Genomic DNA, 23,246 nt, shown 5'->3' on the forward strand with positions numbered 1-23,246 from the left:
TTCAAATATGGGCAGAATGGTGAATGTTACACAGTGTGTAAAGTGGCCACTTAAACCAGCCATTGACAGGTCATAAGCCCTGTAGATGCCTAGACTTATTACCTTCTCTTAAATGTTCTTCATCTCTGTTGTAATATGTTAATATGAACAGCTCCCCAGGGAGTTGAATCCAGTCCTTGTCTACAAAAATTTGGACAAACTCAAAATATCGTTGATAAATTACCTGGTCCATGAAGAAGTATAGAAATTGAAAAAATAACATTTTCAGGCGTTGCCTAGTCTAGTATGTAGGTGAAATAATTCAATTATATGAATCTCACCCGCATAAATAAAGGTTGCAGCTCTTTGACTTCACAAACATCAACAGATGATAGAATTGAAGGAATATAGATGTTCAAATATAGGCAGAATGGTGAATGTTACACAGTGTGAAACGTGGCCACTTAAACCAGCCATTGACAGGTCGTAAGCCCTGTAGATGCCTGGACTTCTATATTACCTTCTCTTAAATGTTCTTCATCTCTGTTGTAAAATGTTAATAAAAAAGTATATTGTTAAGTGCCCTCGGCACGGGTAACCCCAGTGAGGTCACATTATTTTTAATATTAATTATAGTTTGCAAGAGTAAAATATTAATAAATAAATATCTGAGATCTTTATTTAAATTTATTTCAACAGAGAGGGAAAAATTTTTGAGAAGGGAATATGGAAGTCTAGGCATTTACGACAGATCATAAGCCCTGTAAATGCCTAGACTTCCACATTCCCTTCTCAAAAAAATTTCCCTCTCTGTTGAAATAAATTTAAATATGAACAACTCCCTAGGGAGGAAATCCAGCCAGTCTGCAAGCATTAGGACATAATCAAACATTGTATCTGAGATCGAGCTATTTCTGTGATCGTAATAACCAAGTTTGACAGTTTTGACACGGTGCTGTATGAACATAACACAATTGAAATTGAACAAGCTAAATCTAACATTTATTTGGCGTTGACTATCGTGCTGGTGCCAGTAGATGTCTCCGTTCCACGGAAGCGTCAACTCGTCGGTCTTTGGTTAAATCCACTTGACTTGCTGCGGGGCCGGCAGGGCCTTCTCCGGGGACGGGCCGTGCGGCTCGGAGAGCGGGCGGTGGCAGCGGGCCGACGCCAGGGAGGGGAAGTGCTGGCGGTAGCAGACGTAGCTGATGGCCAGGCCCAGCACGGAGCCCACCACGACGTCTAGAAATAAATAAAATACGTAAAGCGAAGACCAAATTGCATTATTGATCGTTGTGCACATGAACCAGTAAAAAATATGGGAAAAATCATTTCTGATGAAGAACTACTACTACTACCATCACGCCATTTCAGGCAGAGAGAATGGACCGCCACACACGTCTATCCTGGCATACAATCCTAGCCTCTTCCACATTCATACATCTTGTCATACATGCCCTTCGGTTCTGTCTGCTTTTGACATGACCAGACTTAAGATTTTGGTTTATCTGATCGTGCCGCGTCTTTCTCGGTCGTCCTCGTCTAACGTTGCCGTTAATTTTTGCCATATATACTTGTTTTACCATTCTCTCGTTGTCCATTCGTTCTACGTGACCAAACCATCTCAGAGACCCTTTCTTAATCTTATCAATTATACTATTCATACATTGATTTCCCACACATTCGTCTAAGAGATCGCATTTCAACCGCGTTCACTCGGCTTTCATCCTTCCTCTGCCGGTTCCATGTTTCACTTCCATACGTAAGTGTTGGGACTAAAACTCCGTTTAGGAAAGAATGAAATAGAAGTCTGATGAAGAAAAAATATCTAAATTCAAACGGAATACGTCAAACAACCTATGAATGTTTTGGGTATGCACAAATGCTTGTAGACAGGCTTGGATCTAAATTTGTTGTAACAGAGAGGGAAAAAATTTTAGAGAAGGGAATATGGAAGTCTAGGCATTACGGGGCTTATGACAGGTTGAAACAAAGTCTATGATGCGACGCACGTTTAACAAAATAAACGCGCAATTAAAGACACTAGGTCTTAATGTGGCGGGTAATAAAAAAATACTGAGGTGGAAAGTGAACAGTGGCTGTGGGTAAATGGAAGTAGAAGTTGTGACAATACTTGACACATGCATACCCACATAATTCGCAACCCCTTCCAGAGTGCAAACAAATCTAAATGCTAAAAAATGCAATTTTCGACCACGAGATGATGTGATGATGTAATATCTTGATGTAAATTTGTTGCAACAGAGAGGGAAAACATTTTTGAGAAGGGAATATGGAAGTCTGGGCATTTACAAGGCTAATGACCTGTCATTGGCTGGTTTAAGTGGCCACTTTCCACACTGTGTAACATTCACCATTCTGCCCATATTTGAACATCTATATTCTTTCAGTTCTATCATCTGTTGATTTTTGTGAAGTTAAAGAGCTGAAACCTTTATTTATGCAGGTGAGATTCGTCTTATTGAATTATTTCACCTACATACTAGACTAGGCAATGCCTGAAAATGTTATTTTTTCAATTTCTATACTTCTTCATGGACCAGGTAGAAATAAAGGTTTCAGCTCTTTAACTTCACAAACATCAACAGATGAAAGAATTGAAGGAATATAGATGTTCAAATGTGGGCAGAATGGTGAATGTTACACAGTGTGTAAAGTGGTTACTTAAACCAGCCATTGACAGGTCAAAAGACCTGTAGATGCCTAGATATTACCTTCTCTTAAATGTTCTTCATCTCTCTTGTAATATGTTAAGGTCCAGATAATATACAGTCAAATAATACCAATTAACTACAAAAAAAGTTTTCATAAATTAATTGAAAGGTGTGATCATTAAAAGTGATAAAAAATAATTAAATAAAAAACCAATATTTTTGTTTTTTAAATAATAAAAAATGTGTTAAGTTTGTTCATTTTAAGCCATGACCAATGATAGGTAATAAGTCCTGTAAATGGCTAGACTTTCATATTCCCTTTTGCACAGTTTGCACACGCGCTGTGCCAGAGGGTGTCCGTGACACCGGACCCTCCCGAACGTACCTTGCCAGTGGTGGTGATAGTCACAGGTGCGCGAGAGCGCCACGGCCAGGGCGGCGCAGAGCGGGCTCCCCGCGACCAGCAGCAGCGCCCCGCGCCCCCGCTGCCCGCTCCACACGCGCAGCTTGCCCATGCTCCACCAGGACATGAAGCCGAGGGAGCAGAAGGATACTGGGGAGAAGACATCCACACGTGAAGCGGGGCTCGATGGAAATATAGCACCCCCGTGGTGGGAAAACGAATCCCCACGAAAAATAGCGGGGAGCGAAGCCCTGGGGCTTCTACACTATTATTGAGCAGAGTGGACTGTATTTAATTTATATGAAAATAAGTGAGTATCCTCGATATGCGGTATGCAGCGTCAATCGGTCGCAAACCCATCAAATGAGATGGATTAGGAATGGAGGCCACTAACCTTATCTTCGTTCTTGATGGAATTGCTGTGGTCCGACTGGTAACTTGCGAGCGGCACCAATCTGCAGCTCAACACTGGAGGTTGGTGGAAACAAAGTCTATGATGCGGCACACTTTTAATAAAATAAACGCGGCCTCCGTGGTGTAGTGGTCAAGACGCTTGACTCACGCTCGGAAGGTTCCGGGTTCGATTCCCGGTGAGAACACAAAAATCAAAATGAATTTTTCTCAAGCCTGGGTGTTCTGTGATGTAATTCACCACTGTAATTGGGCCTACTGGCCTGTAGTGGTGCAAAAAAAAAAAAAAAATGAAAATAAACGCGCAATTTAAGACACGAGGTCTTAATGTGGCGGGTAACCAAAGGATACTAAGGTGGGAAAAGAACGGTGGTTGTGGGTAAAAGGATGTAGAAGTTGTGACAATACTTGACACATGCATACCCACATAATTCACAACCCCGTCCAGAGTGCAAACAAATCTAAATGCGTCAAAATGCAATTTCCAACCACAAGATGATGTGATGATGTAATATCTTGATGTAAATTTGTTGCAACAGAGAGGGAAAACATTTTGGAGAAGGGAATATTGAAGTCTAGGCATTTACAGGGCGTACGACCTGACATTGTAACATTCACCATTCTGCCCATGTTTAAACATCCTCATTTCCTCAACTCTTTTATCTGTCGACTTTTGTAAAGTGAAATAAATGAAACCTTCATAATGTGGGTGAGATTCATCCGGCTGAACCAAATCACCTGCTTGCCTGTCTGCAAACATTTCGACATACACAAAACATTGTTGAATCAACTAACTGGTAAAAGAAGAAGTATAAAAACTGGAAAATAGTCTTCAGACGTTGCCTAGTAGGTAAATCGGTTCAGCCGGATGAATCTCACCTACATAATAAAGGTTTCAGCTTCTTCGCCACAAAAGTCGACAGATGAGGAAATGCGGATGTTTAAACAAGGGAAAAATGGTGAATGTTACACTGTGTGTAAAGTGACAACTTAAACCAGCTAATGACAGGTCATAAGCCCTGTAAATGCCTAGACTTCCATATTCCCTTCTCAATTTTTTTTTCCTCTCTGTTGCAACAAATTCAGATGTAATATCTTAATTGATGTACCATCTTAATAATGTGCTGTTCCTCAATCAGATCAGCACAGCGCAAAATACGGCAAGATCTGGACTTTTTTTGTGTAAGTCTTTCTAGATTTAAACAATCACCAAGATAGACCAGATATATCTCGAGGTGATTTTCACAAAACTGACGCTGCATAAATTATCCTAAATCAATGTAATGGAGAGGGGTGTCTCACTGCTGCTGTGTCCGCTGGGGAAGGACTTGCGGCCCTCGGCCACGTCGGCCGGCGGCCCGGAGCAGCGCAGCTCCGGGTTCAGCTCCCCGTCCGGGAAGCAGCGCCAGAAGAAGTCCGGCCGCGGCCTTCCTGCAACACAACCGGAGACAAATATTCCATCATTTGGATCCCTTGACGTAAAACTCGACAACGCTTCCGATTGTTCACTATTACAGTCTGATTTACTGTCTTTTAGCGCCTGGTGCTCGTCCAATAATCTACATCTCAACTTGAGTAAGTGCAAGGTTATCCAATCATACACGACTACTCACTGAACGATGAAATATTATCATCTGTGTCTAGTATACGAGATTTGGGTATTAGACACTCAACTTTCCTCTACAATTCATATTGAACATGTTATCAAAAAATCCTTGAAACTCCTCGGATTTATTAACCTATTCGACGCGACAAAAATATCCCCGGCTACGTTCACACGCGGCAGTCCTTTTGCCTAATCTTATTTATGACTTTAAACAATAATAACGCTCATATTTTAACATCTTGTGTTAATGAAATCATCACAAAGATTCTAAAGTACGTTTCTAAATGTAAATAAACACCTCAAACGTTACTAAAACTCGATAAATCATCGAAAATAATCTCCCATACAAGGCCAGCGTCGCCATAGCTAGACTACATAAGTAGATGCGTGCATATAGTATATAATAATACGTACCGCATAACACAGCCATGCGCGGGTACCGCAGCAGACTACACCACCGGGCGCCGTTATAGTTTTTATAGTAAACACTTGAAAAGGTCTTAGATTAAAAATAAAACACTTAAAAATACTCTATATTCTCGCCTTTTCCGTAAAATCAACAGTGCTCATTTTGTACTGATAAAACTTATTGGATTCGTTAACTATTTTTGTCATAATTTCTCTATTCAAAAAATATTCAAAAAAGTCTAGTTCTACGGAATCTTCAGTTAACATTGTATTAGGATTAATACCTGATGCGAAATCATCGAATTCGTGTATTATAGGTACAAAAGGGCCTGCAATCCACGAGGCGTCATCACTTTCCTCGACAGTGATTTCAGTATCGGAATCATAGTTATCGGGTTCAACAGCTTCAGTACTATTTTCACTCTCAGTCATTTCAAAATCTGAGTCTATTGATTCTAAATTATTCAAAATTTCATCGCTGCTAAGACCGGGACCCGACATTTTAAATTTTGGGAACTAAAAAAAATACTTAAAAAATCAATTTTTAAAAAACACGCACCATAACTTATTAAATATATTATTTCAATGTTCAGTTTTTTTACTACGCAATACTGAAAAAAACACTTATAAATAAATAAATACGAGAAATATAAATCAAAAAAGTTTTAAACGCGATAATAGAAGTTTACTGATATATACTAAAATATCTCACTATGTTAAAGCATGTTACACTAAAAACAGGATGCACATTATTACTGTTTGCTTATTATATTTACTATCACATCACCGAATGAAATAAACTCACTAATAAAACGGAACCGATTGATTATATGTAGTTCTTCACATACGCAAAAAAGCAAAGAATACTTTGATTGGGAGTCGTTGCAGGCCGCCGCTTATCTGAACTAAATACCCACTTACGTCACCACGTTCTCAACGGCGCGGGAAGATTTAAAACTGCTGTCGATCAAATCAAAATTAGGGTTCGTCTTAAAACTGTTGCCTGATTAGCTGGGAACCATATTTTGGATAAAAGACGCAAGATGTCAGTAGTGTGATGATTCGAGATTTTTTAGAGACAAAGTTTCGACTTCTGCTAGTATGTTTTCATTCAGATATCGCGTGAGAAACTCGCGACTCACCAGTGAGTCGCCCGCGTACAGGGCAAGTACACGGTGGCTCACCGGTGAGTCGCCCGCGTGGATTGGGTTAACAGAAGCACAGCTGACTTCAAAAATATCAATACCCTTAAAGCTCTCGTCTGTTCCCTAGTTCGCCCGCACCTCGAGTATTCCTCTGTCGTCTGGTCTCCGTATTATGATGTTCACATCGAGAATATTGAATCAGTTCAACGTTGATTTTTGAGAAAGATTGGCTGGAGGTTGGGCTTATCCGTAGACCAATATACGTATAATGAGTTAGAAACTAGCTTCAATATATCTTCTCTTCAAGACTGTCAAAATAAATCCGATCGATTTAAAATTCTCAACTCACTCTTTGATGCGTTTGAACTACTGAGCTCGATAAAATGAAATATCCCAATTAGAAACCTCAGACAAAACTGACTCTTTCATACCGATAACCATAGAACTAACTATGGTTTCCATTCCCCTATGCCCAGAATTCTCCGGTCTGCCAACAAACATACCAGTCTTGATTGCTTTGATAACAAGTTGTCTTCTTTCAAACGATCACTGAATCAAATTAAATTATAAACACCTCTCTCTGCTTCCACTCCCACCGAGTCTACTATATACCGTTGTCTTTCTACTTTCTTTTATAATAATTTTCTATGTGTAAATATGGCCTTAAAATTGCCCATTGGGCGTATATATGAATAAAATAACAGAGGATATAATGCCACATCACTCTGTCTTTGCATACAGACCTCGCTTCCTCTGCATCCATTCATCATCTCATGCACGCACACCGATTATTTGTACTCTTCACATGTCCATCTTTGAGTATTCGATGGACTCGATCGTGCCATGTCTCTCTCGGTCTTCCTCGTTTTCTACATCCATCAACATTCGCATCGTAGATCCTTTTAACTGTTTTGCTGTCCATTGGCTCTGCATGTCCAAACGCACGCAGCGTGCAAGCAATTTGTGCAATGAGCAATAATATTAGGCAAAACATATTTTTTGGCACGAGGAGATTTTATGTGGAAGCATTTGGTCTTTTTTGCATTTATAATGAGACCATAGTCATGAGCCCATTTTAACAATTTATTGAAATCACTTTGCAATATCTCTTGTGATTCTAATGGGCTTTTATTGGAAATAACTAGTGTAAAAATAAATATCCTTACTTCTTTAAAAACGTTGAAATTAAATATAAAAAATGAAATATACAATACGTACCGACGATAAGTTTGACCATGTCGGTCAGAATGCAGTTGATTCCGAGGGCCAGAGATACTCCGAGAAGGGTCTAGAAAAATACACGATAACTTTTGATTAGGAGGAGAAAAGGCTTCAGGGTCATTTGAATTTATGGCAACAGCGAGGGAAAACATTATTGAGAAGGAAATGTGGAAGTCTAGGCATTTACAGGGCTTATGACTTATCATTGGCTGGTCGAAATGGCCACTAAAGCTAGGGTCTCCTAGGACAGCGGTGTCCGTATCTTAACGATGGTTAGAGACGGTAATTAGAGAGTTGTTTCTTAGGAAAACGGTGTTCATAACACCGTTAAAAAATAAAACCACTCTCTAGCCACCTCTACGACGGCTGTCCACCGCATCACCGTTCACTACGGCCGTAAAGATACGGGCACCGCTGTCCTAGGAAACCCTAGCTTTAGCCAAAAAGTACATTGTTAAGTGTCCTCGGCACGGGTAACCCCAGCGAGGTCACATTATTTTTATTATTAATTATAGTTTGTAAGAGAAAAGTATGAATAAATATATAAAAATTATAAGCACTTGTAGTAGGTCATCCTTGTCGCGCGACAGGGCGAAGTGCGCCAGGGCCAGCAGCAGCGGGGTGAGGAGAGCGAGGGCCCACAGCAGCCCGGTGCCGACGTAGGCCTCCCTGCGCGGGTTCCGATACAGCCACATCTCGTCCGGGTGGATCTGGCGGCTGAACGGGGCCATTCTCTCCATATACCTGGAACAGCGGCAGTATCCTCACTCAGTTTGACCTTTGCGAAAAACAACGCGTTCGAACTCGGTCATTACGGGGAAGACAGGGGGCGAGCGGGAATTTGCGATGAAATATTTTCATCTGTGTCTAGTATATGAGATTTGGGTATTATACTTGACACTAAACTTTCCTTTACAATTCATATTGAAGATGTTATCAAGAAATCCTTGAAACTCCTCGGATTTATTAACAGAAGCACGGCTGACTTCAAAAATATCAATACCCTTAAAGCTCTCTTCTGTTCCCTAGTTCGCCCGCACCTCGAGTATTCCTCTGTCGTCTGGTCTCCGTATTATGATGTTCACATCGAAAATATTGAATCAGTTCAACGTCGATTTTGAAGAAAGATAGGCTGGAGGTTGGGCTTATCCGTAGACCAATATACGTATAATGAGTTAGAAACTAGCTTCAATATATCTTCTCTTCAAGACTGTCAAAATAAATCCGATCGATTTAAAATTCTCAACTCACTCTTCGATGCGCCTGAACTACCGAGCTCGACAAAATTAAATATCCCAACTGGAAACCTCAGACAAAACTGACTCTTTCATACCGATAACCATAGAACTAACTATGGTTTCCATTCCCCTGTGCCCAGAATTCTCCGGTCTGCCAACAAACATACCAGTCTTGATTGCTTTGATAACAAGTTGTCTTCTTTCAAACGATCACTGAATCAAGTTCAATTATAAACACCTCTCTCCGCTTCCACTCCCACAAAGTCTACTATAAGCCATTGAGTCTTTCGAATTTTGTTATAATAATTTTCTATGAATAAATGTGTCCATAAAAATGCCCATTGGGCGTATATAAAAATAAATAAATAGTTATTAGACGCAATGTGTACTGGCTACACATCACCCTCCCGGATTAAGTGTTAAATAAATAACAATATAAGATGTGTGGGGCAAGCTGCATCTATGTAATATATCTGGTTAGTTCTAGAAAATTTCTTCATCTCTTTTTAGACATCCATCATTTATTCCAATAGCCTTTGTTCGTGTAGTTATGCCATTGTCGTGTCAAACATATGTTATCGTTGATCACTTTTAAAATGCAATTGTTGAATTAAAAGCAGTTAATACTTGTAAAAACTCACAGAAACAGGAAAGCCATCGCAATTCGCAACAATATTTCGACGCACAACGAAGTCGAGATAAATCTCATTCTGAATTAAATGGAATAATTGTGTACGTGTTAACACGGGGCGTCGAACATCGCAGGAAATGCAGACGCCTCTAAAGGGCAAACACGCGTAATTAATTTGTTTGGTATTCTTTGGGATTGTTCGTAATTTGTCGGTTTTACTTCGGCGAGGGAATATTGAAGAAATTATTTAGCCATTCAAAACGTCATATTGAAATATTTCGCGGTAGACAGATTGGATATGCGACAACAATGTGTCAAATCTGGGGCGCGTTCGAAAGCGAAAACGGCGTTAGAAATCTACGTCTGATCACTGATCAATTAAATGCGAAGCCAGTGTCTGTTCGTATAACAACGTCGACAATAAACCATCACGCTGTTTCCCCTACCCCAGTACCGAATAGCAGCTATGCCCTTTAGATCTACTGGTATTTTCTCATCTCGTTTGTGTCTTTCCAAATCGAGTTTTACTAGAATAATTATGCGCCTCATATTTTTCTTCGGAAAACAGTATTTCTCCTTGAATTCACTGTCTTAAAAATCTTAAAAAGAGTTTACTCTTTTTTTAATACAATTTTCGTGCACGAGAAGGTCGCATGACTTCGAAATTGTTTAAAATTAAATAAAACTGTGACAAACTATTAATAAATAATAACAAATATGACAGATCGCATTCTAGGGCATATTTGTATGGTTTTACTCATCTCTACTCTCTACCCCGCGACTGTGTTTTCTATTCGACTTCACTTCACTTCGCTTGAGACCTTTACTTCACCCTGGACTTGGATTCTGGACTCACCTTCCTAAGGATTCCTGACCACGCCAAATTTGACACTTCAACCTGAAGTAAGAGGCCCCCTCTGAGGACATTTCCGACCTTCAAGAGACGAAACTGGGTCGCCTAGCTTCCACTGCCTTGCAACCAGTGGACGGGGCCGTGCGTTCTAATAGTTTTTCATTACAAAATTGATTATTATTGTTAGAAAGAAATTGTTAAAAAAAAAAAAAGATTTATAGACATATAATCAATGATGTTTTCAATATGTCGAAATATTTATAGACATGCTGAATTTCTTCCCTAGGGTGTTATTTACTGTATTTTTTATTGTTGAGAAGGGAATATAAATTTTTGTCGCTAGAGGCAAAATTAGCAGTTTACAATGGAGTCCTGGTCCCGACTCTGATGTATGGGAGCGGAGTATAAACTTGGATAAAACAGGGATGAAAGTAGGCTTAATGATTTCGAAATGCGATCTCTCAGGCGAATGTGTGGTAAAATTATGTACGATAGATGCACAAATGTTGAGATCAGTACATCATGTAAGACTGAGATAAGCATTATCGACAAACCAAAAAAGGGCCTCTGCGCCGGCTTGAACATGAACAAGAGAGCAAAAAAATATTATTTCATTTAAATGTTACTTAAAAAAACATGTGTTTAGCAGATTAGTTAGTTTTTAAAAAGTAATCTTATTCGTGCTAGCTTTAAAGAAGTGAACGTATATTGTTTGGAAATGTTAAAAATTAGTATATGTTTTAATCATAATTAGATTTAATAATTATTGACGTAGAACTGAGATGGACCTTATATGCATTTTCAAAATACTTAATGCTTTAAGTGATGTCCCATCTCTGTTGCGATCAATTTCTTTTCGTGTTCCCAGCCGTGTCACCAGAAGTCAAAATCTGCTATTTATAAAATCTTCTAAGAGCAACTTTGGTTTTAATGCCCCAATGTCCAGAATGTGTAGATTAGTCAATTCATCACACGACTTGAAATTTTTTGGGATAGATCTTCCGGCTTTTCGTAGATCTCTTCGCGACTAAACAGTGTGGGATGAAGTTGGATTGGCATGGTTTAGCTCAAAGTTTTTGGTCTTTCGTTTTTTTGAATATATTGTATACTATTATTGTTTTGCCCTTGTTTGTCTTTGCTAAATAGTTTTATGTTCTTTTTGTTCAGTTTCTTGCATTTATGTTTCTTCATGTAACTGTTGTAATTGGCTAAGGCCGTATATATATATATAATAAATTACTACTACTACTACTACTACCATCACGCCATTTCCCCGTAGGGGTAGGCAGAGAGAATGGACCGCCACACACGTCTATCCTGGCATACAATCCTAGCCTCTTCCACATTCATCCATGTCATACATGCCCTTCGGTTCTGTCTGCTTTTGACATGACCAGACTTAAGATTTTGGTTTATCTGATCATGCCACGTCTTCCTCGGTCGTCCTCGTCTAACGTTGCCGTTCATTTTTGCCATATAAACTTGTTTTACCATTCTCTCGTCGTCCATTCGTTCTACGTGACCGAACCATCTCAGAGACCCTTTCTTAATCTTATCAATTATACTTGTCTCAGATTTACACTTCAATTATACTTGTCTCAGATTTACCCTATATAATAAATAAATAAGTTAATATAAGAACATTCATTTATTATGTTTGTACTATTTTAAGACAAACAAAACATGTAGAGCGAACTTTTCTTCTAAAACGAGAAAAGGACAATCGAGAGTAATAAACCATTGACTGAAATTATACAATAAACAACTAGGCAAAACTAAACAATAGACGAGACAAAAGACAACCTTTACAAAATATGGTAAAAATATTATTATCAACCGCCGAATGTTAATTTTATGAGTAAAAAAAAAAAAGATTAAATGTGTGTAACCCGCAAGGGTTTACCAATGAAAATCAATGCATTACCACTGATGATCAGATTCTGGTCGTTCATTCCACATGAACTGAAGTACTCTCTTATGATAGAGAAAATCCAAAAAAAGTTTCTGAGATATCTCTACATGAGAGAGTGCGGGTGTTATCCTCGGCTCTACCCGACCGAGTCTCCCCGGGGTATGCTCGGCTACAACAGTTTAGAGACTAGAAGGAATGTGTATTTGACTACACATTTTTATCGATTGTTGCGCGGTATGATCGATAATTCTGAAATTATGATTAGCATTGGTTTGTATGTTCCTGATAATTACCTAAAGCTCGGGTTTCCTAGGACAGCGGTGCCCGTATTTTAACGGCCGTAGTGGACATTAATGCGGTTGACAGCCGTCGTAACGGTGACTAGAGAGTGGTTTCCTATAAAAATGGTGTTGATAACACCGTTAAAAAATAAAATCACCCTCTAGTCACCACTATGACGGCTGTCCACCGCATCACCGTTCACTACGGCCGTTAAGATACGGGCGCCGCTGTCCTAGGAAACCCTAGCTTAAGACAGCGTCAGCATAGATTGTTTCATATTCCGATATTCAGGACCAACCTGCCTATGGTTATGCCTGTTGGAAGGGCCACCGCTATGCTGAACAACATCGCTCTGGATATTGATCTGTTCCATGTATCCGAAGGGGTTTTCCGGAGCAGGATTCTTCGACTACTTTGACATGAGTCTCTTTCGTGTATTTTTTTTTCTTTTTTATAATATGTACGTATTGAATGTATTTTTGTCATGTATATGTTATATTTAAAATAAATAAATTGAATTGAAAAAAAATATTTAAAAAATCTATTGGACATACTCAAAACACTGTCTATGGACTAGTGATTAATCTATGTACTAACTGTCAAATTGAAATCAGATAGCTTTTGTCTATGATTAAAACTCGAAACCAGAAATGGCCGGCTCCGTCACCCGCGTTCGCCGACTATTGGTAGTCATCAGTGTTATTCGCGTATAATCAACAGCTCCCTAATGATTTTAATAATTAATACATGGGCTTTCTCTCAGAACACTTACAAAGGTAATTATAATCATCGCTCTTTGATTGTTATAGTTACGGAAAGCAAGATTGTACGTATTAATTCGGAAGACAGAAGAAGCCGTATAAAAAACAAATCAATACGATACGTAACCTACTTACTTGTACCAGTGTACTGCCTGCGTTATATATTTATTTATTTATTTTACAGAAACAAACAGTCGACAATGATGTAATAACATATAAAAGATAACATTTAAAGACAGACCAGAGAAGTTTCCAAATAAAAATCATACGTATTAAATTGTGGTACAACAAAAGAGTGTGTTTGTGTGTATTTGTATGAGAGTGAGTGCAGAGGTGTGTATGTGGGAGTAAGTGTTCAGGCGTGTGTAAGTGTGAGCATCATTAAATAGCAAGTGGGATCGTATCGCAGCCAGAAAGAATCAGTTTTAATTTATTTTTAAATAAATCAAAAGACGTGTTGAATATATCAATATATGAAAAAACAGCATTATAGTTAGAGCAATATAATTATGATTAGTAAATCAGTCGTGTCCATGTCCAGGCGGGTGAAGAATACAGTTCTGTGTGAAACAGAACCGGAATCCTTAACGACTCTTTATGACTTGATGGCTGCTTATGTAAAAACCCTGACCAAAAAAACGAGTGGAAATAAGCACGCCTCGTTGTGTAGTGGTTGGTGCGTTTGCCTACCACGATTGAGGTCCGAGTTAGATTGCTGGGAATGTCGACATGAAACATTGGTTCGAATAAATTATGGTTTTACTTCGTAATATTTCACTGGCGCCTGAAGCGTAAGCCTGTTCACCGTACCCTTGTATAACTTGGCGTTTGCATCCGTTGTGTGGAGCCCACATACATAACAAACATCGAAAGGATTGAAATGGTTCAACGAATTTTTTTAAATACCTAGATTATAAAAACAATAAAACGCTTTGTACTTACAGCTAATCTGCTACACATAATGGATTTTTTACCCTTGAAAATAGACGCAGTATATCTCAATTACCCTATTTTTATAAATTATTAAATAATAAAGTAGATTCTTTTAACCTACTCTCCTAAATTAATCTCAATGTCCCCTTTCGCGTGACAAGAAATAAGTATTTATTCCATCTGCCAGTCTGTAGCGCTAACTACGCACAACACTCTTTCCTCTATCTATATATTCTTGCTCAAACTATAAAGCTTTTTTTTCATCTATTGATATATTCAACACGCCCCTTGATTTATTGAAAAATAAAGTAAGACTTATTCTTTCTGGCTGCGATACGATCCCACTTGCTATTTAATGATGCTCACACTTACACACGCCTGAACACTTACTCATACATGCACACAAACACACCTATACACTTACTCTCATACAAATACACATAAACACACCCTTTTGTTGTACCACAATTTAATATGCATAATTTTATTTAGAAAATTCGCTGGTCTGTCTTTAAACCGTATCTTTTTTATGTTATCATTGTCGACTGTTTGTTTCTGTAAAATAAATAAATAAATAACAGATGATCAACACACGCTGTGTATGGTGTACCAATGCAGTGCAAAATCGGATGCTGATAGGGACATTTCATACGCCTTGTGAATGCCTAAACATCCATATTACCTTCTGAAAAATGTTTGCCTTCTCTGTTCCAACAAATTTAGATATAAATAACTCCCCAGGGAGGAAATTCAGCATGTCTGGAAACATTTGAACATACTTAAACCATGTTAACTCAAAAAGTCTTTTTTTTAGGTTTCTAACCATCAAGAATTTGTACTGAGAGGTACTCTGCAGAGGTAAAAATGGCTAATGTTGCGTTACGTGACGCAAAAGGAGACATTCTCCATACTGAAGTAGGGGCCCCGTGTTCCTTTAAAAGCGAGGAGTTTGACGTTGTTGCTGTGAAGGCCGAACCGGCTGACGAGGTACTCGAATGTTTACGAGACGAGAAAGCAGACATTCTCCATATTGAAGAAGGGGCCCCATGCTCCTTTAAAAGCGAGCAGTTGGATGTTGTTGCTGTGAAGGCTGAACCGGCTGGTGACGTACTCAAATGTTTACGCGACGTGAAAGGAGACATTCTCCATACTGAAGAAGGGGCCCCATGTTCCTTTAAAAGCGAGGAGTTGGATGTTATTGCTGTGAAGGCTGAACCGGCTGACGACATACTCGAAAGTGATCCTAAAGATGATGGTAAAAAAACAAATCCTTACGTGCTGTACAATATATTTCAATTTTTCAAATGAAAACACTATTTTTAACTCAGAATAATAATTCTCTAGAGAATCCTTTAAGATCTATTGCCATAGAATCAAGAATAGTCCAGAACTCGCATACGCGCATCAAACAGAAGGCGACTAAACTACTCTTTAAATAGTAGTTTTACGTTTTGACCCATTAGTTTCTTTGTAGACGTCGCGCAGTACGCAACTCCCGATTTGAATTCAACTATGACGTGTTGTGTCGTTTTAAAGTGTAGAAATACTGCTGGTATCTTTGAGAAACAGGATGGGATCACATTTCACGTGTAATTAGCAGATGCATTACTTAAAAATTGAATTATTTTTCCATCTGTCAGATTGTCGAAGAAAACAAAATCGGCATATCGTTAGCGTTGCCAGGGTAGTAAATTGTTTACCCTACTTTGCTCGGCGCTATATAAATTATCCCAACATATATATATATATATATATTTTAGGGGTGTAGATTAGTCTGCTTTTTGAACAATGTTTAGCGTGTTAACCTATGATGCAGGTCTTCGGCTTTTTCACGCTGCAATGTTTCATTTTGGACTGTCACCCGAAGCGTAAGCTAGGTCACCTTGACTTGACTCATGCGTGTTAGGCAAACGCTCTAAACACTAAATTACTGTGCGGACATTAAATAAAAAGTACTAATTTTTGTCACAAGAGGCAAAATTGGCAGTTCACAACGGAGTGCTGGTCCCGTCCCTGATGTATGGGAGCTAAGTATGGACTTGGAAAAACAGGGATGAAAGTAGGCTGAATGCTGTCGAAACGCGATCTCTCGGGCGAATGTGTGGTAAAACTATGTACGATAGATGCGCAAATGTTGAGATCCGTACATTATGTAAGGCTGAGACAAGCATTATCGACAAAATCAAGAAAGGAACTCTGCGCTGGTTTGGACATGTAGAACGAATGGACAGCGAAAGAATGGCTAAGAATATTTACAATGCGAATGTTGATGGCTGCAGAAATAGAGGAAGACCGAGAAAGACATGGCATGACCAAATCCAACAAATACTTGAAGATGGACATGTCAAAAGTCGGAATAATTGGCGCGCCTGCATGAGAAGATGTGTGAATGAAGAGGAAGCGAGATCTGTATGCAAAGATAGTGTGTAGAGTGTTGTGGCGTTCTATTCTCTCTGCCTACCCTTACGGGGAAACGACGTGATGGTTTGTTAATTTTTTTTTGTTTTTAGATTTGAAGAATAAAATGACAAAATCTGTGGATTCGGAAAAGGAGAAAAAATCGCGTTCTCACAGAACCCCTCCAGTAGTGAAATACGTCTGCTCTGAGTGTCCGTACAGAAGTTCCCACGTCGGTAATTACAGATCGCACGTACTAACTCACACCGGTGAAAAGCCCTACTCGTGCTCAGAGTGCGAATACATGTGCGCTCAGAAAGAGAACTTGAAACGCCACATGCTGAGCCACACCGGCGAGAAACCATTTATGTGCTCGCACTGCGAATACAAAAGCTCTTACAAATCAGACTTGAAATGTCACCTGTCCACGCACGGCGCCCAGAAATCAATTTCGTGTACACAGTGCGATTACACATGCTCGAGAGCCGCGTCGCTGAAGTCTCACGTGTTGACCCACGCAGTCGATAAACCGTTATCGTGTCCTGAATGCGATTACTCGTGCGCGCAAAACAGGTATTTAAAGTCGCACATGCTGACGCATACGGGTGTGAAACCATACGCCTGCTCGGTGTGCGATTACACGTGTTCGCACGGAGTTAATTTGAAGAGGCATATGACCACTCATACGGGGAAGAAACCCTTTCCGTGCTCAATGTGCGCTTATTCTTGCACGAAAAGAAGGACTCTCAATTCACACATGGCCAAAATACACTCTCAAGATCCAAGAAAATGACGTTCTTTAAAGATTTTATAAAATCTTAAGACTGCTAAAAATCCTTCTGCAAACGGTGTTGTAACGCCATGTTACATTAAGCAAAAGCCGAGATATTTTGACATACATATGTACGACTTCATTTCGAAAAGATGTAGGATTTATGCTTGTGGATGCATGGGAACTCCTACCCAGTTAGAGGTGACAGTAAAAACGATGCTATGCGCTGATGTTTCTTTGTACATGTTGAACAAACAGAGTAACAGAGAGTTGGTTTTAATTGATTTAATTCATAATCTAAGTATTTAACTGTTATATTTATTTTTTATTTTATTTAAAAAAACATAGTCATACATTATAAGTTTAAAAAATAAAGATTTTCTGACATAAAAATACCAATTAAGTTTTTCTAAATTATGTAAAAAATGTTAACATTAAATGTGACAAAAAATAAAAAAACTTGAGTGAGAAAATAATATTTTTTAACATTTCCATTTTCCATTATAGGTAATAAAAAAAGCCCAATGCACACTCTAAAACTACTAAAACACCAGCGGACCTGACAGACGTAGTCCTGCCCGAACGTTGGCTTGCCTGCTATTAGCTGGTTCCTCAAACGTTTTTTTGATATTCGAATTTTCCACCTACCGGGGCCAATTGTGAATCTACGATTGAATTTCAAAACTAAAATTATCAATATTCAAATATTGAATTTAAGTAAGTGCCTAGATACTTGTTTATGGTTGAATTCCAAAATATAAAATAATTCATTTTCAAATATAGAATTGTTTTTGCAAATGTCGAACTCAAGTCTTCTTAGTCCCAGCAATATTTCTTCACTTTAAAACGACACAGCACGGCATAGTTGAATTCAAATCGGGAGTTGCGCACTGAGCGACGTCTACAAAGAAACTTATGGGTCAAAACGTAAACCTACTAATTTATAGTGTAGTAGTTTAGTCGCCTTCTGTTTGATGAAGACAAACACAGGACAGTCAAAAATACTACATAATGGACTTAAACACTACAAGGACCTACCTTACTACTTGAAAACTTTTACAGGAGACAAATTTAAAATCAATCTGAAAAAGCACGTGATGACTGAACTAACTAGACTAGACGATACATAAAATGACTAGACAATATTCAATTTCTAATGTAACCCTTACGGGTTTTTTAAAATTGTAAATAAATTTTAAAAAATATAAAAAAATGTGCGTATGCGGTTTCTGGACTATTCTTAATTCTATGGTTTGGATGTTTAAATAATCATTCATGTCGTTTAAATGTCCATTTTGTTTTCTTTGACAATCTGACAGATGTAAAAAGAATAAACTATATACTAAGTGACATCAGAAATTGAGATTGCAGCGCAATCATCGGGTCCTATTGTGAATCTGAACCATCCAGGGACCCACTCAAACACATACAAAAAAATCATTAAAATCGGTCCAGCCGTTTAGGAGGAGTACAGTGACATTCACGCAAACAGATGAACAATATATATAACCAAATTTATAAAGAAATAAGAACACTGGTTATTTATTTTTGCCTTTTTTGGGCTATTTACATATTTGTAATAAAGTTTGGTTTTGCGTTTTATCTCCTCATTTGATTGGCTAAAAGTTCTTAGTGTGCTCAAATCAAAATCGTGCAAAAATCACTGCTGAAGTGCTATAATCCAAGGAGAAAATACGAAAATACGTGGTTATGAAGAAAATTCAGACTGCGTTTTACCCTGAGCCCTTTGAAATTATAGCTCAACTCATGCCCAACGCAAATTTAGTCATTCTTTAACCGCCTGCAGGGGTTTGACGTGACCTTGATATTTAATTCGAAACCAAATTTTTTAAAAATAGGAATGATTGTGTCGTGAAAGCGTGCAAAAACTGTCCGGAAAAAGGAAACAGACTTTTCATTGATAAGTAGGTACTTCTTGTTATATTGAGTTTTTCTACTGACATTTCTTGGTGGAACTGCATTTTAATTATAATAATAAAAATACTTTGCAATGCATAAAATGCACTTGTATATAACATAGAAATTTGTTTAGTCTCCCACCAGTCTGACGATGTCGGTTACGACGAAACCCGGTCACTGGTAGAAAATTTATAAAATAATTATAAATAAAAGTGGAATAAAACTATAAAGTGTTTTTATTATTATAATTAAAGTAGGTACTTGTTTTTGATTGAATTCGTAGACTAAAAAAATGATAACATTCAAATATTGAATTTAAGTAGATAACTAGGTACTTGTTAATGGTTGAATTCCAAAACATGCAATTATTATATATTTTAAATATGGAATTCTTTTAGCAAAAGTCAAACTCAGCTCTTCTCACCAACAGGGGTGCACTTATAAAGGAATCCGATTTTTTAAAATGTGTTGAATGTCAGTTAATATTATTTTAGTATTACCAAAAATCCAATAAAAAGAAATAAATGGGTAAAAATTATAAGGAAATTAAGGTAAGAATCTGATTGAGATCCACAAAAAACGAATGCTGTTTTAACAAACTTTTTTAAACACAAAACAACAACATTCTCCCATCTTTTTAGTACGTGCATTCTTTTCAAATTTCAGTAGATCGACGAATGAAATATTTATGCACCTACATTATTTTTTACATATAAGATTGAAGATTTTAAAACGTATGAACACGTGCAGCGCAAGGATCTACATTTCTCTGAAAACCGCATGTAAATCGGTTAAGCCGTTTAGAAGGAATTCAATGACATCGCACGTACAAAAAAATATATACGCATCTCAAAGGCCTTCAGTTTTTTTTGTGTCACTCTTTTGTGTCTGTTGTGTCTCTCTTTTATTTGAAAATAATTGAATTGGATAGCGAAAAAGTGACAAAAAAAATACGATTGATGTCAACAAAATACCAAATAGACCGAAAAAGACAAATTAGCATAGCCAAATACTTAGTAAACCTGTCAAAAATCGATAAAGAAACGACATGTGTGCATAAAAATAAGTGTGATTGTTGAGTGATATGGTGTTCTATCCTCTGTGTCTTCACTTACGGGGAAATAGCGTGATGATTTGTATTTATTTAAAATAAAACACTTTCTTAATTTACCACACAAGAGTTTAAATACATTAAAACTACACTAGCAACGTTTTCCACAGAGGGTCGAATACAAACTCTGTTGGCTTATGTATAAGTCACTGCACAACTCTGCTCCGGAATATCTAAGGGAACTATGCATTCCAGATAAACTAGCTGACAGGCGTCTCACGCTTAGATCAGCTACGTCTACGGCGAGAGGAAAAGTTATCATACCTCTACGCAAACAGCGCACTAAATTTAGTGAACGAGCATTTGCGGTCGCAGGCCCTATGGCATGGAATGCTCTCCCAGCAGAGGGGCGAGGCTGTGAAAGTGAAGTGATGTTTCGGAAAAAACTTAAAACCCACTTGTTCTCTAAATCATTTGAATAAATCCGTAACATGTGACAACAAAATAAATTGTTTTAATTAAATTACAAATTTAAAAGCTTCAATTAAATTCATTAAACAATAGAATCACTATGTAAAGCGCCCTTGAGGTATTTTATTACGAAAATAGCGCTATATAAGTTATCCATTCTAATAATAATAATAAAAAACACGACTAGTTTTGGGTAAATACAAACTACCACTACACCTGAGGACAAGTAATACTGATTATCCAAAACTAATCGTGTTTTAATGTTTAAAACTCTTGTTTGGTAAATTTACACAGTGTTTTATTTTAAATATATTCATAATGTTATTCCACAAAGTAAATACTGAAACAATAAATAATATGATGATTTGTATGTTTGTAGGTTTCATTTTACCGACAAAAGTTAAGTTTTGACCCCGTTTTATTTGTAGTTACAAATGTATTATTTAAAAATCGTGTGTTTTTCTATGGTTTGTCAAGCAGTAGATCAAATTATTCTATGGTATCTGTGATTTTCCAGAAGGAGGTGTTTTGATCGTTCAATATACGTCGAGTGGAATGTAACAAAAACATTTATAATTTAGTGGTATTTTATAAAATACGAAATCATGGCCGATGCTGCGGCGCGCCAACTTCAATATGAGTACAAGGCTGTGAGTATTTGACGCGTAAATATACTTTTAAAGCATATGAAAGGCTTCGTTTGAGGTTATGTTTTTGTTTCTGGCTTTTGACGATTTAAAGAAGTAATACGCTTTAAATGTTTACGCCTTTCACACACATTGAGTTTATTGATGCAATGAGTTGTCAGATCTTAACGAAAATGACTTTGATTAAGAAATAAAACAGCGTGAGATTCGGTAAAAAAATATTTGACTTCCAAAGAGCTAACTAACTAACTAACCATCACGCCATTTCCCTGGAGGGGTAGGCAGAGAGGATAGAACGCCACACCACTCTGTCCTGGCACACTTCCTTTGCTTCCTTCACATTCATACATCTTCTCATGCACGCACGTCGATTATTCCGACTTTTCACATGACCACTTTCAAGAATTTGTTGTACTTGATCATGCCATGTCTTTCTCGGCCTTCCTCGACTTCTACAACCCGGACACATTCGCATCATAAATCTTTTTAGCCGTTCTTTCATCATTCATTCGCTCCACATGACCGAACCATCGCAAAAGACCTTTCTTAATTTTGTCGATAATGCTTAACTCAGCCTTGAATTCTGCTCTAATTTCGACATTAGGGCACCTATCATACATTGTTTTTCCGCACATTCGCCTGAGGGATCGCATTTCAACAGCATTCAGTCTACTTTCGTCCCTTTTTTTCCAACTCCATGCTTCGCTTCCATACATCAGGGTCGGTACCAGAACTCCATTATGAACTGCGAATTTAGCCTCTTGCGATAGACACTTATTTGCTACGACAGACTTTAAGGCACCATTAACTCTGTTACCGGCACTAACCCTCCTTTCAATATCCTCGTCCATATTTCCATCTCTAGTATAGTAACATACTACCCAGATATACAAATTCTTCGACCTGTTTCAAACTATCTCCATTTACTACAATCTTACATTCAGTCATAGTTACATTTCTTTCGAAGACCATGACGTTCGACTTTTCGACGTAATATTAAAGTCTAATAAATTCATTAGCACACTGAAGAGATATGTTTGATCAGATCCTGCTTTATAAAATTGTCAATAATAAATTCGATTCCCCGGAACTCGTTAATCTACTTGCTTACCGTGGGGACACGGGGTTGCCTAGTAGGTGATTTGGTTCAGCCGGATGAATCTCACCCACGTGATAAAGGTTTCGGCTCTTTTACTTCACAAAAGTCAAAAGATGAAAGGATTGAAGGAATGTAGATGTTCAAATATGGGGAGAATGGTGAATGTTACACAGTGTGTAAAGTGGCCACTTAAACCAGCTAATGACAGGTCATAAGCCCTGTAGATGCCTAGACTTCTATATTACCTTCTCTTGAACGTTTTCATCTCTGTTGTAATATGTTAATATAAACAGCTCCCCAGGGAGTGGAATCCAGTTCTTGTCTACAAAAATTGGGACAAACTCAAAATATTGTTGATAAATTACCTGGTCCATGAAGAAGTATAGAAATTGAAAAAATAATATTTTCAGTCGTTGCCTAGTCTAGTATGT

At 38.0% G+C, this 23,246-nt stretch overlaps 3 protein-coding genes across 4 annotated transcripts in view; 2 read left to right on the forward strand and 1 right to left on the reverse strand.

Moving 5' to 3' along the window:
* LOC148277164 (uncharacterized) overlaps positions 1-18,100 on the forward strand; it is a 74,611-nt gene extending 56,511 nt beyond the window's left edge. The window contains exons 1-3 of one of the 2 annotated variants that reach the window (XM_088233253.1): positions 13,359-13,540; positions 15,273-15,713; positions 16,969-18,100. In XM_088233253.1, coding sequence (XP_088089379.1) covers positions 15,323-15,713; positions 16,969-17,648 — 1,071 coding nt within the window. In that variant the 5' untranslated portion in view covers positions 13,359-13,540; positions 15,273-15,322 and the 3' untranslated portion in view covers positions 17,649-18,100. Of the gene's footprint in view, positions 1-13,358; positions 13,541-15,272; positions 15,714-16,968 lie in introns of those variants that run through there. The other variant, XM_088233254.1, reaches the window with a different exon arrangement.
* On the reverse strand, positions 878-10,025 carry LOC148277166 (phospholipid phosphatase 5). The gene is made up of 6 exons (XM_088233255.1): positions 9,728-10,025; positions 8,409-8,592; positions 7,846-7,915; positions 4,771-4,899; positions 3,040-3,207; positions 878-1,221 (listed from the first exon to the last, which is right to left on the reverse strand). Exons 1-6 carry the CDS (start codon positions 9,793-9,795, stop codon positions 1,058-1,060), a joined length of 783 nt encoding a protein of 260 aa, XP_088089381.1. The 5' UTR covers positions 9,796-10,025; the 3' UTR covers positions 878-1,057.
* Positions 18,101-21,560: 3,460 nt separating the features above from the next.
* Brr2 (U5 small nuclear ribonucleoprotein l(3)72Ab) overlaps positions 21,561-23,246 on the forward strand; it is a 63,519-nt gene continuing 61,833 nt past the window's right edge. Inside the window, exon 1 of the mRNA XM_088233252.1 lies at positions 21,561-21,719. Within this exon, the coding sequence (XP_088089378.1) occupies positions 21,675-21,719 (45 nt within the window). The 5' untranslated portion in view covers positions 21,561-21,674. The remainder of the gene's footprint in view (positions 21,720-23,246) is intronic.

The sequence above is a fragment of the Micrasema longulum genome, unplaced genomic scaffold, assembly GCF_059751315.1.
Source record: "Micrasema longulum isolate JH-2025_06_02 unplaced genomic scaffold, ASM5975131v1 h1tg001079l, whole genome shotgun sequence".
Lineage (NCBI taxonomy): Eukaryota > Metazoa > Arthropoda > Insecta > Trichoptera > Brachycentridae > Micrasema > Micrasema longulum.

What these genes read in the sequence shown, in the direction of transcription:
- LOC148277166 (XM_088233255.1), bottom strand. Translation starts at nt 9,795, where the DNA reads ATGAGATTTATCTCGACTTCGTTGTGCGTCGAAATATTGTTGCGAATT. An exon ending in GCGATGGCTTTCCTGTTTCT is followed by an intron (nt 8,593 to 9,727) that starts GTGAGTTTTTAC and finishes CCGCTGTTCCAG; the next exon opens with GTATATGGAGAGAATGGCCC. An exon ending in CATGGTCAAACTTATCGTCG is followed by an intron (nt 4,900 to 7,845) that starts GTACGTATTGTA and finishes GTTGTGTTGCAG; the next exon opens with GAAGGCCGCGGCCGGACTTC.